Genomic DNA, 16,634 nt, shown 5'->3' with positions numbered 1-16,634 from the left:
TTTTCCATATCATCAATAGTGGTGATAATACTATTAGTCATTGACAATAGCAACTATAATGATCCTAAGAGTAAAACGAGTTGATAAGATGACTATTAATAATTATAAAATATTTTTATAATTAAATTAAAAATCATTCCAACACCATTATTGCCAAATGCATTTTATTTAGAAATTACATGTAAATAATTCTCAACCACTCCAATCTCGGGCCTTGGAAATCCAGTTTTGTTTAAATAGGAAGTTAATGTAAAAGCATTTTTAAATGATAAAAGAAAAAAAGTTTTCAGAAACTTCAACATGAAACAAAAATATATAATATTTTGTCAACCAAAAAGCATCTTAGCTTTTCATTTTCAAACTGAATGATGACAATTTTCTCCGATGGAAGCTGTATGCCATAACTATCAGTGGGTACAGAATACAACTGCACGTCTCAGGTTGCAACTTTTGTCCTTAATCTCTCCACATCCAGATTTCCTTCTCTCTATTTTCACTCAAACATATGGTAAGAAAAAATATCAGACAAAAGATCGTTTGAAAAGATGAACTGTCAAATTGATATTTCACTGACGACAGTATCTATAGCAATAGTCAATTTCTGTATGTCCGAATGATCATGAGTGGTGGACAATGTTGAAGCCATGCACGGAGCTTGAACTACAGGTTTGAAAAGGTCACTGGTTGAAAAAGCATTACTCTTCAATTAGCAAAAGTGGTATAGAAGAGTCAGTAATAGTGAAAATTAACTCATCCATCGGAACATAACCATCCACGGCATGCTAACACCAGGTCAAAAGATACATGTAGTTGGCACACAAAAATCAGTCCTTCAACAGGATCAATCATTACCCGGTCATGGCGATAGCATTATTTCTGCCCTATAAACCCAATTCTTCGTTTACAACAAGTAATGTCCAGCTATATGGCAGCATCAGGGTCCAACCTTCTCTGGATAGCAGCAGCAGCCTATAGTGATAAAACAGCAGCTAGTTGTAGCCGAGTCTTAAAAGCTAAAATTAGATCTCAAAATAGGAAATTATCATGTAATTCTGACCTCAAAGTTTCCGAGCTTGTACTGGTAAGCCATCTCCTCCCTAAGCTGAGCTTGCTCTTTCATTGCCTGCGCCTGTAAATTATTGCATGCCAACATTACAAAAGAACCTTGCCATTAAAAAAATGACTAGATATCAAACTGTCATAAAAGCAATCCAGTATGAAACCCAACCATTCCAGTTTGCATGGAGTGCTTCAACGCCATCACTTGCTCTTCCTTGTGCTTTTCACGGGCTTGCAACAGTTCTTGCCTAAAATGGAATAAAAAATTATTTTAGCAGGGTGAAGCAATCTAGACCAACATAGAAAATGATAGTTTTGTTTGTCATAGCAACATTAAAATAGCATAAAAAAGGAGATAACAAATGGAAATAACTGTCATGGATAATAAATTAGAGATCATATTCAGACAGTTTCAAGAAAGCTTCAGGTGGTCTACTATGGCATGATTTTGCAAAATGAAAAACTGCTGACCAAGAGAAAAAAGATATCAAAAACAGAAACTAGAAGACAGTCAACAGTGTTGCTTCTTAAAGAAAATAAATCAAATAACAGCAGATGCAGTAGTTTGAAAAGATAAAGGTTGCCAAAACAAATTTAAGATTAAATACGTAAAAGCAGCATTTACAAAAGTACACCTGCGCTGTTCTTCATCGTTGAAAACAGTGCGCTCTGTTGCATGGACCTTCTTAAAACCCTTTTTCATCTCTTTTTCCATTTGTCGCCTGTAGTAAGCATCAAGATTATAGTACCTGCCACATTAAACCCTCTGTTAAACCATATAGATACAAAAATAAAATAAAAATTATCCATTCAAGATATCAGATCCGTGTCATCATTGCAAAAATAAGGAGTTTGCATTGATGAGCACAGCATAGATAAATCAGAAAGCAAAAATATTGCCAGATGCCAAATAACAGGAACGTGGGCTTATATTAGTTCTTATTTACAAAAATGAGAGCACAAAGGAATGCAGAGACTTAAATAAGCTCAACTGACACTCTGCAAGATCTTACTTCTTTGAAGGAAAAGTCGCTGTGTTGTGATCCTCCATGAATCTGCATATCAGAAATTAGATTACATTTAAATAAACACATGTACCTAAGAAAAGAAAATTAACACGGTATTAAATGTAACAATTAATTAATTTGTTGGTCAATAAGTGCCATCAAGGGGTGGTGAAAGAAATCGCTAAGAACATACTAGGACCCATTTGCACTTATGGCATTGTTATCAGAATCTGAAGATTCAAGATTCGAATCTTACAATTCAATACATGAATCTCAAATAACTTTGAATCCTCCATTCATGAATGAATCTGTGTAACTTCATATCACCAATACAATTCACACAATGATTAATATTTTTTACTTTTTCACCAATTCTTGTGAAATGAATTAAAAAGTAATGAGCTTAAATTTTTAAATGGAAACGAATTCGAAAGAACACTTGTGCTCTTATCCTATATGATTAAAAATTGTCACTCTCATTCAATGCACGTACTCTATTGAGTTATTTGATTGTTTTTTTCTGTTCTAAAATAAACACGTTACAAACTTATATATAACTAATTGCTTTTATTTTGCATGACTTCTGTTAGGTTCCTGGGTTGGAAACCTAACTTAAACAACCCCCTCTCACACAAACAAGAACTCAAACTGCCAAAAGAATGGGTTTCTGTATTGATATTGAGAACAATGAACACTGATAGCGCTAACGGAGGCCTAATCCCCCTCTTAGTTCTAACGGAGGCCTAATCCCCCTCTTCTGGCCAATGGTCCAGACTTTACAAAAGAATACTCAAAAAACTCCCTCTGACAACATAATAGAGTACTATTTATGCAATTCCTCCACCTTCTATCCTAAACCCATTACCCATTATACCCTACCACCGTATATCCTAACACCTTCTCTTAAGTTGTTCTATCTGTTTATAGAATATTTTACGTTGAACACCACATATCATCCATATGATATATTTGACGTGATTTTTCATTGTACCCAAATCTTACGATTTGATACAAAACTATGATTCACAATTCAAAATATAGCTTGGCAGTTCATGATTTAGATCTTGACTCGATAAGCTTGACTTATGATACAATGTTAATAGTAAACTTAACAGTCCAGCCACTTTATATACTATTTCCCAAGTTTAGTTGCTTTACTTACTCTTTGAACATCTGTTTTTCTTCCCAATTGGACATATTCTCCAAATTCACCTGTTAAAATACCACAACAATTACAATATAGAATGTATATTAATATAATCATGACATGATATAAATTAGGACTCCAATACATGAAAAGGAAAAAAAATCTACATTTGCTTTTAAAGGGAAGGAGTTTTTTGGTCAAATTGATCAAGTCCAACAGGCTTTAAGGCAAGAGGCAATTATCATCTACTTATTATGAAGATCTGGTTTCTCAACGAAATAAACACGACTACAAACTTAATTTGTGTGAAGAATATATAGATGATATTGCAAGAAAGTACAGAGGACCACCATGGAAGAATAAACATTATACATTTTTAGATTCCATATAGAAACTAAGCCAATAATCACCTGCTTTACTTCGGCCAACCATGCAGTGAACTCTGGTCGTTTGGTCCTGTAATATTCATAGGTTTGTACCGTCACCCACAAAATGGTATGGCAAGGTCATCATTTCATAATATATAAAAGGTAATTAACTAGTTATTAGATTCAGGCTACACCAAAAATGCAGGATCCTTATTTACTTCAACAAGGCCTTCATAACTCTACTACTTAATCATCTGCTTACAAGTTTTGGTAATTTGATACCACAAACATTTGAGTTGAGAGTCTTGAGACAAATTGACACTTCCAAAAGAAAAATAAAGTGTGATCATAACATCCAGTAAACATGTTACCAATTTCATAATTTGTTTCCGTTAATTATCTTCTAAAGTCTAAACAGAGAAGTGCATGCTAAATGGTCATAAATATCAAGTACAAATTGCTATGCTTAAACCCTTTCAACAATAACCCCTGTTAAGAAATTTCTGCTGCTGCTCCCCTACATTATGCAATATAAGAGAAACAATGTCAACTTTGCATATGCCAACATCATCATATATATCATAAGTTGTGGCACTGGCATGTTGCTGCCAAACTTCAAAATTGTAAAATCCCTAAAAACTAGAAATCGTTATCCGGTGTTTATATTATAACCTACTACCCATGAAATGAAATGAAATGTCATGTGAAGATCATTTAAAATATGATAGTTGAGTTTTAATTTCTCTTGTAAGCAAATGAAATGAGAGATTCTTTTGGAGCACGCTGGAATTTTGTAGATAAATTATTGTCCTTCTTATCGCTCGCCTTACAATTCTTCTTGTCATGTGAAAATATCAAATTCAGTTCTTAGTCATTGCCCTTAATAATCTTACCAAGTTTCATACGAAACTACACCACTGATCAATTTGAAAACCTATAACTCTCGATCCCATCATCATTCAATCAAATTTAACTACGCATCCCAACAAACAATCATCCCTCACATTTCAATCAACAATCGAACACAAAAATGAACAGATAATAAAAAGACATTCATCTCTTACCACATATCAGTTTCTCTAATAACCCCATACTTCCCCCAAGAATTCGTCACAGCTCCCTTCTTCCCTCTCTCCTCCCTCTCTTTCTTCTTTTTCTTCTTCTTCAACTTTTCCTTCTTCCTCCGCTCCTCCTCTTTCTCTCTCCTCCGCCTCTTCTTGTCTTTCTCTTTCCGCCTCCGCTTCCTCTCCCTCTCTTCCTCCTTCTCTCTCCTCCTCCTCTTCTCTCTCCTTCTGCGCTCCTCCTCACTCTCCGATTCCGAATACTCCGAATCCGAACCGGACCGCTCCGACTCGGACTCGGACTCCTCCGAACTGGAGCCTGAACCGGAACCGGAATCCGACTCGCTGCTGTATCGACGCCGCGATTTCCTCTTCTTCCGGTGTGGTCTGTCTCCGTCATCGGAATCCGAGCTTCCTCCCCGCGATTTTCTCCTCGAACTGCTGCGCCTTCTTTCGGTTTCCGAGTCTACCTCCGAATTTTCTCGCACTTTTTTGGAATCCCTTCGTGACGGAGCTTCGTCTTCTTTCTCTGAAGTCGTAACATTTTTCCGCAGAGCATCGTTTTCTTCATCTCTCGACATTTTTTCCGTTTGGTTGAGCTATGGGTTTTGCAGTGAGTTTAGTCACGGAAGAAACCCGAGGTGTTCTTTGGTGGATTCTGATCAAATGGGCTTGGGCAAAAGCCCGATACTTATTGGCCCTGGATTATGTTTAAGGGCTTTTACGTCCTGCACTTCATAATTTCTTCGCACACCTCCCAAAATTTTCTATATATTTTATCCTCTCATATTTCGAAAACTTTCTATAACAAGTTTTCAAAAAATTTGGGAATAAGTTTTGAAAACGAGATTTCCAAAATAAAACTTTCTAGAATATATATATATGTAATAAAATGCTAAAGGATGCAGTTAGTAATTATGGAATGGATAATGATACTTTGACATCCAGAATGTGACAAATTTTTGATACCACCACATGTCACATTCTGGGTGGTTCACGTATTTTAAAAAATAAAATGACAAAATGACGCGGATTCACTGTGGAGTTCAAAATAAGTGACAGATTCAAAGATGTTCTCTTGGTGCTAAAAGTTAGCTTAAACTACCTAGTTATTTGTACATTGCTATTACTTTCTTCTCTGCACCATCACTTTAAAGAAAAACGTTTCCTTCGGATAAACTCTTATATAAATGTGTTCTTAAATGATAATTAATGAATTTTATTTAATAAAATTGGTTAAAAATAAAATGTGGAGTTCAAAACAAGTGGCAGAATCAAAGATATCCTCCTTGTGCTAAAAGTTAGCCTAAACTACCCACTTATTTGTAGATTGATATCAGGTCTGTTACTACACATCGAATCACTTCATTCTGTCATTTTATTTTTTAAGGACAATTGTATTGATGGTGTTTAAATAGATAACGTTGACTTATTTTTTAAGTTATGTTGTGCATACTTTGTTATCGTGACATTGTTTTGGAATATTGATTGTGATGTGTAAGCCAATTAGAGGGTGACATGGAATTAGGGTTTATAATTGGGGAAAAAACTTAATGTTAATAGAATTAGAAAGTTTAATCACCTAATTGATGTGAGTAGAAAATAATGTTTCACTTGAGCAAGTATTGAGAGCGGAAGATGCAGATTTATAAATAGTTGGACTTGTATAGTTTTAAATTTTGATATTTTATTGAATCTTTAGTTCAATGTTTGGATAATATTATAATTACAGCTTCTGGCATATAAAATAAAACATGAATTATAATTATATTTTTTTATGATTGTAATCACTTTTCATATGTATTTTTGATATTATCAAAATTGAATTAAATAAATAGATAATGTTGATGAATAAAATTTAGTAAAATTAATAATTATAGATTTGACTAACTCAGAATTTTATGAAAACTGTAAGGGCCTTAAAAGTACAGGCCTGTTGGACCTTAACTGAGGCAGCCAGGTCCATAAGACTAAGGACAACATAGCCTTAGGAGAGAGGAACTTCTCAGCAAGTCTGATTCATTTCATTAAAACCTCTCTCTCTAAAACTCTTTTGCCCTAAATTCTCTCTGCCTTCTCTATACATTTCCCGATCATTGAATCGTTCAATCCTTGATTTGAAGGTGCACAAGCGTTCACCACGTAAAGAGCTCTAATTCTACCGATAGTTTTCTCCTTTCCGACTGGTAAGTCACTTTTCCCCTTTTCTTCCATTTTCCTTGCAACTAGGGCATGCAACTTTACTGGTTGCATGTAACTAGTAAATTTTCCCTTGTGTTTCCTGCCCAATCAAGCTCTAAGAGTTATACTCTACACCCGTTTAGGTGGTTGTAGGTTTTGTAGAACTTGTCACTGTGTGGGGGTACTGTTTAGAGGCTCCTCCTAGAGCACTGTACTTATAACCACCAAAAAGGTAAGGGGAGTTGACATTGTTTTGTTGTTGTGTTAGTTATGATTCTGTAAATTATGGGAATGGATATATGTGTAAGGGGAGCAACTAGATTGATTGTTGTGTATAATGAATTGAAATAAATATATTCTCGTACATTGTTTTCTTGGGTGTCTTCATCTTATGCTATAATATGGATTGGAGTTTAGAAAAGAAAATGAATCTGAGGGTTGGGTATTAAAATCATAGTTAAGGGTTTTGGTGTTACAGAAATAAATGGGGTTGCCGAAGCCATGCGGGTTTCATAAAACTAAGAGTAAAGGGCTTTCGTTAATTCTTTATAGTATCATCAGTGGATTATTTATTATATGAATATGCAGGGCAATTATATTTTGGGATGTGTTTACAATTTTAATGGTTAATAGAATGTTAGTAGGGTAAGTTTAAGAAATTGGAATAGAGTAATGATTACATGGAAAGTCTTTTATTGGTGCAAACAAAAGTTTTGGTGAAAATAATATAAAATATTCTTTTAAATGGATGAAGTTTGAACTTACCTTCGTCATTTCACGAAAAAATGGCAAAACTTGGTGCAATCTCTTTTGCGTTTCTTTTCATCAAAATATTGTAGTTAAATGGTATATTAAAATAACATTTTCTCTTATTTTCAAAGTCACGAAAAGAAAGCTTAATATGTACAGTTTTTGTTTTCTTTAATTAGTATTTTGTTTTTTTTTTCTTTAGATTAACAATATATAATATTTTATATATGTATTTACTGATAATATGTATTAATTAGTCTATGTATTATTTTTGGTTTACTTGATAGGCATATAATGTTTTATTTTAAGGTTTAAACCATTTAGGCGTCCCTATTTTTGTTAGGTATTTCCAATTTGGTCCTCTTCTTTTAAACTTTCCCAATTGAGTCCTTATAAGAGCTAATTTTAAACAAATTAACCCCTACCGTTAAAAATCGTTAACGGTGTTAAAATTGTGCACAGATGCGAGGGTGATCTGTCAATTTTTGAACATGTGGCTCTATGATTTTTTTTGCCCCCTCCCTTACACCCACCTACTCCGCAGCGACACCAAAACCTCCATTTCCACCTCCTTCACCTCCGCCCCGGTCTCCAAATCCTCCATTTCCACCCCCTATCCCACCTCCAACTCCTTCATGGCCATTTCCAATTCCATCAACACCATTTCACGGTAAGCTTATGCTCTTTCTGTACTTGATAAATTTTCCAACTACATCGTTTTTGCTTCCCCTGAACTAGCGTACACCAAAGCCATTGGCTTTGGTCCTTCGCTAGGGTTTGGTGTGAATTTTGTTGGACTGTTGAGGATACTTTGAATTCCTTATGTTCAATAATGTTGGTATCAAAGGGGTTAATTTTTAAAAGAGTTTAGCGTAGCGGATTAAAACACAGAGAGCGTAGAGCGTAATAAGTCACAGTTTAAACGAATTTAGCCTTTTTATAAAAAACAATTTTCTTTCAGAAAATTTACCAAGCAGATAACGTGTGTTAAAATAAAATGAGTGTAGGGCAAAAGAAAAAACACACAAGGATTTTTATACTGGTTCGATTCAACAGAATCTACGTCCAGTCGTTAATCACTACAAAGAGTGATTAACAGTTCCACTAAAAATGATTTAACAGATTACAATACAAGATACAGAAATAGAATGAAGGAAACCACTCTACCAACTTGAAGAGAACCTGCACCGGCAATCGACACACAATTCACGTGCTTCTCCTTTCACAAGACCAGGTAGAGAGCCTTACCAACTTGAAGAGAGTCCACTTCGACTATCGGCACACGATACGTAAGCCTCTCCTTTCACAAGACCAGGCAAGGGAACAAAGTAAACAAAAGCTCTCAAGAACGTTCCTCTGACTACTCAGTGTTCTGGCTTTCTCAGTTTACTAAAAAATGTTCAGTTCTGAAGCTTTCAAAATTCACTTAAATAGCCAAGCACACTGAATGCCAAAGGTCAGCTCACAATTGCCATGAATAATCGATTATTGTAAGTGATAATCGATTATTCAAGTCCGTTATAGAAAATTCAAAAAGTGATAATCGATTATTNNAAGTGATAATCGATTATTCAAGTGAGACTTGTGATAATCGATTATTGCTTCATGATAATCGATTATTATAGTTCAAAAACATATGATAATCGATTATAGCATGTCCATAATCGATTATATCAGTAGAAATTACAATGTTAATTATTTTCCTACTACATTCAACAGACTACAAGTTGCTTTTAAGTATTCTCCTATTACAAACAAGAATTACAATTTGCAGCATCATCAAAACTTCTGTCTTCAGGTTTTACCAATACTCCTTTATTGGTAACAAATAACTTATTGGAAGTGAAACTGAAACAGAGAAATTCAATACAGTTGTTTTTGAGGGGTTTCATGTGATCTTTGTGGTTTTGGTTCGGTTTGTTGGGGATCTTGAGTGGGACTTTTGTTGAAGGTTGTGACTCCGTAGCAATGCCTGAAAATCAGGGCTCTTCTTCGTTGTTGTCCTCGTTTGGTCGTTCATTATTTGGTGTGAGGCAGGAGCAAGTTCATTCCCTGGAAGCAAGTCATGAATCCGATTCCTATAATTTAGAGCTTGGATTATTTCAAAAGCGTGTTACAGATAGGTTCCAAGACCTTTACAATTAGTTGGATCCAGAAGGTCCTCGATGCTTGACCGAAGAGCAAGAAAGGCGTTGATGGATTTAGCATTGGCTATGCTTGACCGAGGATATGGTGGAAGTGGTGGTGGTAATGGGAACAGAGGATTCAGTGGAGGAAATGGAGGATTATTGTTTAAGATGCACTGAAGAGTTGTTGACGCTGTCTTCAGCTGCTGGAGGCCACCAGAGATGTGCTCCACCTCCTGCGAGTGGTGGTTGGAGGAAGTGATGTCGAATGCAAGACGAGGGAGGGCGTGAGGGAGGAGGCAGAGAAATCAGACAACCATGTTTCAGTCAACACTGCCACGTTTCGTGTAACATACCGATTTTTTGGAATGTCTCGATTATTAGGGGAAATTTAAAATTTTTAAAATCATAATACCCTTGCGGAAATCCACTTATAAAATACCAAAATTAGTACAATAAAAACAAAATAAAATAAACCCGATTACATTGTTTCTAATATTTATAGCACGAAAACTTTAATTAACATAAGTTTTTTTTTCCACTCTCGCGTCTCTATCATACATCTGAAGCATCTGCAACATCTGCTCCCATATAACCAAAAGTTGTACGATTATCGCAAGACACACACAACCACAAACACAAACAAATATGGGTAAGCTACCATAACACAACCAATAACAATAAAAATATGTATAAGATTAGTAAGCACAACTTAATAATAATACCATTCAGCTACAATGATACCCTTACTCACATAATTGTTTCTATACTATGAACATAATCAACATCCTCGTTAACTATAATATGACTATACCCTCCACGTCATCATTTCCCATCACATCGTCATCATGAATCAACATTACATGTACCTCCACCAAAACTAATCTCATCACGAATCTTTCATCATGAATCACACCATGAGTCTCCACAATAATAATAAACCAAAACAATAAAACATTTATTGATCTAATTAAATATTATAAGCACATTATTTTTCTCCATTATCAACTAAAATTAGTAAGTAATTTAATATTCTAATTAATAATTATAATCTCATTATTTTCATCTTTAAAACCAATTAATATTTATTCATATTTCCAATTTCATAAACTACTAATTAAATGATTTTAATTCCCATTATTTTAATTTCAAAGACATAATCTTTATCTTATTATCATTTTTGGATCCTACAGTTTTGATTTCCAAATATATTTAGAATTTCATTACATTTTCTTTATCCCTTACTCTTTTTTTTTTTTATTTTAAACGTTCTGTCTCAACCATTTAAAAAAAAAAATCTAAGTTTCACAAAGTCCAACTATGGGCCTGAGCAGGCCCAACCAGGTTCAACCCACACCAACCCACGACCCACTGCCATTCATTATGAACCTGTGCTCATACTCGTTGGCCACCTCGAAGGTGGAAACCACCACTGCCAGAGCCAAACGCCGATCGAAACCAAGAACTCAAAGGTGCGAGCTCAAGAAACTCAACCTCCGATCACGCGAAGAGCCAAAACCCCAGATATTTAATTCGAACACCCTACACTCAAACCCTAAGGTCATGAACTCAAAATAGGAACCTCATTCTCAAAACAAAATCTGAAAGCCAGATCTCCAACATCTCGATCATCAACTCCCATTGACATATTACGGAATCAAGAACTCAATATTTTTTCCAAAGCAGAACTCTGATCCCAAAACACAATTTGTGAAAACAAGAACAAAGCTCTTAAAAGAGAATTCCCAAATTAGAAGAACAAGATCAGAAACCCCTAATTTGTAATTACAAATTCCAAAATCTCCAAAATTCCCAATTTCAGAAAATTCTAATCAGAAACGCGAATCAATAACGCAGCCCATTCTGCTATCGTCGCAGGTTGCCTTCAAAAGAGGGAGCTTCCACGATTCCGATCACCACGAGAACGCTGACGAACCGAGCTCCTCACTTTGCTTAGACGCTGGAACGAACCTCCCTGCCAAAATGACCAGAAAAAGAGGAGAGGAAAGGAATCTCCTCTCCTGCGAAACACGAACCTAGGCAGAAACGAGAAAAACGAAACCTCCTCCTTTGCCTTGCAAAAACCCAAAACCAAAACCATAAAACCAGACAAAGAACAACATTTCTCTCTCCCTGTGAGATGAAGCAGAAGAGGAAAAGAGGAAGAGAGCCTCCCTCCTTGCAATGCAAACTTGAACAAGGCGGAAGAGAAGGAGGAAACCCTCCCTAGACCGCGTGAGACCCACGATGACACCCTAGCATTGGGTCTGTCGAGAGGAACCAAGATGGGGAAAGGATTCTTCTTCTTTGGTTTAATACCTATTTTGGTCCCTCCATTGGGAGGGTTTGTTCAAAGTGGTCCTCCCTTTTTTAAAAAGTTCACTTTAGTCCTAGCTTTCGCAAAAACTGTTCAAGTAGGTCCTTTTTGGTTACGGCATTAACTTGACTAACCGTAGAGCTGCCAGGTGTCTAATATGTGATGATGTGGCATTGTTAAGTATTTTAAAAAAATAAATAATTGTGACGTGTAAATTAATATAGTTAGGGTTCAATTAAAAAATGAATTATGGTTAAATTAGAAATTGAATTAGGGATAATTTTGGGTGGGTAATTAAGTAAAAAAATTTGAGAAAATTTGGGGTAAAATTTGCGATTCAGATTGGGAAAATCTGGGCGACTTAGGGTTCATACCTTCAATCCATCCTCTTCGTCCATCAGCGCGCTAGGGATTTCTGCACTATGCAGGCTTCTCTCATGCGTGTAATCAAATGAAAATGAAAAAAAGGCATATTCGTTGTTGTTTATTTTCTTTTTCTTTTTTCTCAGGTGGAGCAAAATTCAATTTCTATTCTGGAGATTCTGAAGCAATCAAATTCATTTCTGCCTCATGTACTCATTGCTAGCATACTACTTGCTCTAATCTACCCACGTTATTTAACGTGGTTTACCAGCAAGTCTGTAGATGTTCTGATGAGTTGATAGATAACAAGATTGTTATGCGAGTAGTTGTAGTTTTGCAAATTTAAATAGTCAGATGATTTGCAGTTAATGAAGGAACAACAATTATCCCTGATGTAGAATTTCATGCTGCATTTCTTCAAAGTTTAAACTGCAAATATTCTTGCAGATACTATGCACCAGCGCTAGGTTTTTTTATGTTTGCAGTTGGGGTTAATTCAAATGAAAATGACTTCATTGAGGCATTTAAGAGGCCAGCAAAAATTGCCACTGGTTATTTTGGCCAGTTTGTTGTGAAGCCTCTTATTGGATATCTGTTTTGCCACTGATTGCAGAAATTGCCTGATTGCAAAGAATCAGATGGACGAAGAGGATGGATTGCAGAAAATTATCCCTAATTCAATTTCTAATTTAACCCTAATTCATTTTTTAATTGAACCCTAACTATATTAATTTACACGTCACAATTATTTATTTTTTTAAAACACTTAACAATGCCATATCATCACATATTAGACACCTGGCAGCTCTGTCGTTAGTCAAGTTAACGCCGTAACAAAAAAGGACCTACTTGAACAGTTTTTGCGAAAGTTAGGACTAAAGTGAACTTTTTAAAAAAGGGAGGACCACTTTGAACAAACCCTCCCAAAGGAGGGACCAAAATAGGTATTAAACCTTCTTCTTTTAGGATTCTTAAGTCTATTGTCAAATTAGAATCAACAATAGGAAATTCCATTAAAGGTAGGGAAAAATCTGAGTGGAGAAAGAATTTAATTAGGATCTAATTAATTACAAAATTAAAAGCCTAACTATATAAATTCCTAATTATAATTAGAAGAAAAATCTGATTCTTAATGTAATTCTAATTGTCATTAAAATGCTCTTAATTTCTTAATTAGAAAAAAAGAAAATCCAATTTCTTATAAATTATTAATTACAATTCAAATGAAACTATAAACCCTAATTCGTTCTTTTATTTCAGTATTCATTTCTCTTTAAACCATCATTCAAATATTTGCTCAAATTAAATCATGAATGCACATAAACGAAAATGAATGAAACATTTTTTCATGGTATAAAGATTACATAATCTCATAATTCTTCAAACAATCACACCTTCAACACATTCAAAATTATTATCCATCAAACAAATAAAGGGTTAAATATGTTTTTAGTCCCTATACTTTGGGGCCATTTTGGTTTTAATCCCTCTTTCAAACTAAGGTACAATTTAGTCCTTCAACTTTAGAAAACTCTGGTTTTAGGTTTTTTACCAAATTTTTTTAACTTTATTTGTTGTTTCAAGCACGTTTCATTATAGCATTTGGACTGTTTACACTGTTTGACACATTTTTACTTCAATGTTAACTGAGAAACGCGTTTGAAGCAGCAAATAAAGTTAAAATATTTTGGTAAAAAGGACTAAAACCAAAGTTTTCTAAAGTTGAAGGACTAAATTGTACCTTAGTTTGAAAGAGGGACTAAAACCAAAATCGCCCCAAAGTATAGGGACTAAAAACATATTTAACCCAACAAATAAATAATTATTTAAGGTAAACTTCCCATACCTTAGCCAATTATAGAACATCAATCAATAATAGGTCTTCACACTTCTGTTATATCTTTTAAAAGAAAACATTTCTTTTCTTCAAAGAAAGTTTCTGACTTACCATGCTCTATGTTCTCTTTCTCTCCCTCCTTAACGTAATCTCTTTTCCTTTCTTTTATAAACCTCCTCTTTATTTTTATTTTAAATAAATCATATTATAATTAAAAGAAACCACTAGGTAGTGCTTCCTATAATATCTCAAGTGGTTTTAAACAAAATAACCTCCTATCCTTTTTTTTTTTCTAATTTTCAACTTATATTATTTAAAGTACTTTTCTTTATTTTTCACACCCTTATTTATAATTTCCACACCTCAATTACAAAATGGAAAGGACATTCTTGCCCTTCAGAAAATATAATTAAAATCAAACAAATGTTTCACATGTATCTCTTTCTAAGATCTGAACTCTCTTACATTCAATCCTAAATAAATATTTTTATCAACAAGCCAACACATCACACTAGAATATAACACATCACAAATTTAACAATAAGTGTTACATTTATATCAACAAGATAAATAAATAATATAGAACTTTATGTTCTTCTCAAGACTTGCACACCAACTGAATGCACAACACTTTGTAAACTCATGTAGATTTTAATAAAACATATTTAAGACTTATCTATAAACTCTACATTTTCTCGGGTCTTACATTTCGCAAAATAGTAAAACATTAAACACGTCAGACAACCACCTGTGCACAAGTTTAACACCGTTAACGATTTTTAACGGCAGGGGTTAATTTGTTTAAAATTAGCACTTATAAGGACTCGATTGGAAAAGTTTAAAAGAAGGGGACCAAATTGGGAATACCTAACGAAAATAGGGATGCCTAAATGGTTTAAACCTTTATTTTAATGAGCTTGTATGTTGTTATTGAAAAATGAGAGAAAGGTTTTGAAGATTGATGGGGAGGTTTGTATGAATAAATAAGTGTTGGGTAGTGAAGTGGAGAAATTAATGAACCATGGGGTCCATATGAGTGTTTAAAAGGAAATAAAATAAAAGTATGGAAAGTGGTGGGTGTTTATGTAAGAATTTATAGGATGAGTTTAGTAAAATGGATGAATCATGTGGGGCCACCTAGGTATATATAACTTAGTTTAATATTTTGGATATAGAGTGGGGTCCACTTAGGTAGGTGAAAGAGTTTTGATAGGACTTAGAAAAATAGGGGTGTGTGTTTAGTAAATAATTGACTATTTTATTTTGGATTGACTTATCATTATTTTGTGGTTGTGTAATGATTATTTTGAGAATATTTATTATTTAGATTATGTATATGTTTATTTTGGCAAAAGTATACGATTACAAAGTGATGAAATTACGATCCAAGTAGTAAACCAAGTTCCATCTGTGTAAAATCTCTTGTGTGAGATTCTTAGTATTTTAGAATGAAAGTAGGAGCTCAGTCTTGGGGGTCTTCCTGGCGCTCCAATGGTCTTTCTTCTCACGTAGAGAGGATTAGACCATGTGGTGAGGAGTAGCAGGAGGTCTTAGTCTTGGAGGCTTCCAGTACGCTCCAAGGCGCGGAACAAACTAACCTCGTGAGTGTGGCAGGGTGGGGAACCCAAGTTTCATAAGTCACCATGGGTGCATGGCCCGTCATAGCTCGACTCTCATTCTAAAGTCCAGACGAGTCAAGTCTAGAAGATAACAGGCTATGATGTATGTTTTACTTGCTTGGATTGAAATAAAATTATGCCTATGCATGCTCTTATGTTGTATGCGTTTTATATAATTAACTCACCCTTGTTTGCTTGTGTTTGTGTCATGTTTGCGTATATTTTCTTTTGCAATGATCATCCACTTAGATGTGAGTAGAGGAAGAAGAGGTTCCCTTGGAACAGGTCTTGGAGGACGGTGATGTTGTTGCCTAGATTCACTAGGATCTTTCCTTGTTTTAAATTATGTCATTTTGAGATATTATGTTTTGTCTTAAAGTTTAAATTCTAAAGCGATTTGAGGATGACTGTAATCCTAACACTCTATTGCTTTGTGGTACTTAGAGTTTCAAATCCTTTAGCCATTTTGGATGACTGTAAACTTAATGCTTTGTTACTTCTCTAACTGCTTTCTAGTATGATATGTGATAACGTCTTAATTATATTATATATTTTTATCATATATTTGGAATGTGACAAAAACTCCACTCAATCCAAAATTATACTTTTATATTTATAAAGTTGTATATATTTTTTAAATTTAAATTTTATTTTCAATATATATTACTCTTAGTAATAAGTTATATAAAAACACATATATTATAATAATCATTATTAAAATTATTCATGTTATTATTTAATTAAAGATTTAATATATTTATGTCATTCATTAAAACAGTTTTTTATTAAAAATTTAATT

The 16,634-nt window shown here is 34.3% G+C and overlaps 1 protein-coding gene across 2 annotated transcripts; it reads right to left on the bottom strand.

The window, feature by feature from the left end:
• Positions 1 to 244: 244 nt before the first annotated feature.
• LOC106754632 (DEAD-box ATP-dependent RNA helicase 42) lies at positions 245 to 5,277 on the bottom strand. 2 transcript variants are annotated; one of them, XR_001375322.2, is made up of 9 exons: positions 4,646 to 5,277; positions 3,624 to 3,669; positions 3,229 to 3,278; positions 2,073 to 2,114; positions 1,695 to 1,808; positions 1,229 to 1,307; positions 1,058 to 1,129; positions 853 to 969; positions 245 to 680 (listed from the first exon to the last, which is right to left on the bottom strand). XR_001375322.2 is itself a non-coding variant. In XM_014636675.2 (8 exons), the coding sequence occupies exons 1-8, from the start codon at positions 5,221 to 5,223 to the stop codon at positions 922 to 924; spliced, it is 1,029 nt and encodes a 342-aa protein (XP_014492161.1). In that variant the 5' UTR covers positions 5,224 to 5,277; the 3' UTR covers positions 245 to 921. The 2 variants fall into 2 exon arrangements, 1 of the variants encoding a protein (XP_014492161.1); XM_014636675.2 differs by having other exon boundaries at positions 245 to 969.
• Between the last annotated feature and the right edge of the window lie 11,357 nt (positions 5,278 to 16,634).

This window comes from Vigna radiata, unplaced genomic scaffold (genome assembly GCF_000741045.1).
Source record: "Vigna radiata var. radiata cultivar VC1973A unplaced genomic scaffold, Vradiata_ver6 scaffold_321, whole genome shotgun sequence".
NCBI lineage: Eukaryota > Viridiplantae > Streptophyta > Magnoliopsida > Fabales > Fabaceae > Vigna > Vigna radiata.
This window is presented reverse-complemented; position numbering and strand designations above follow the sequence as displayed.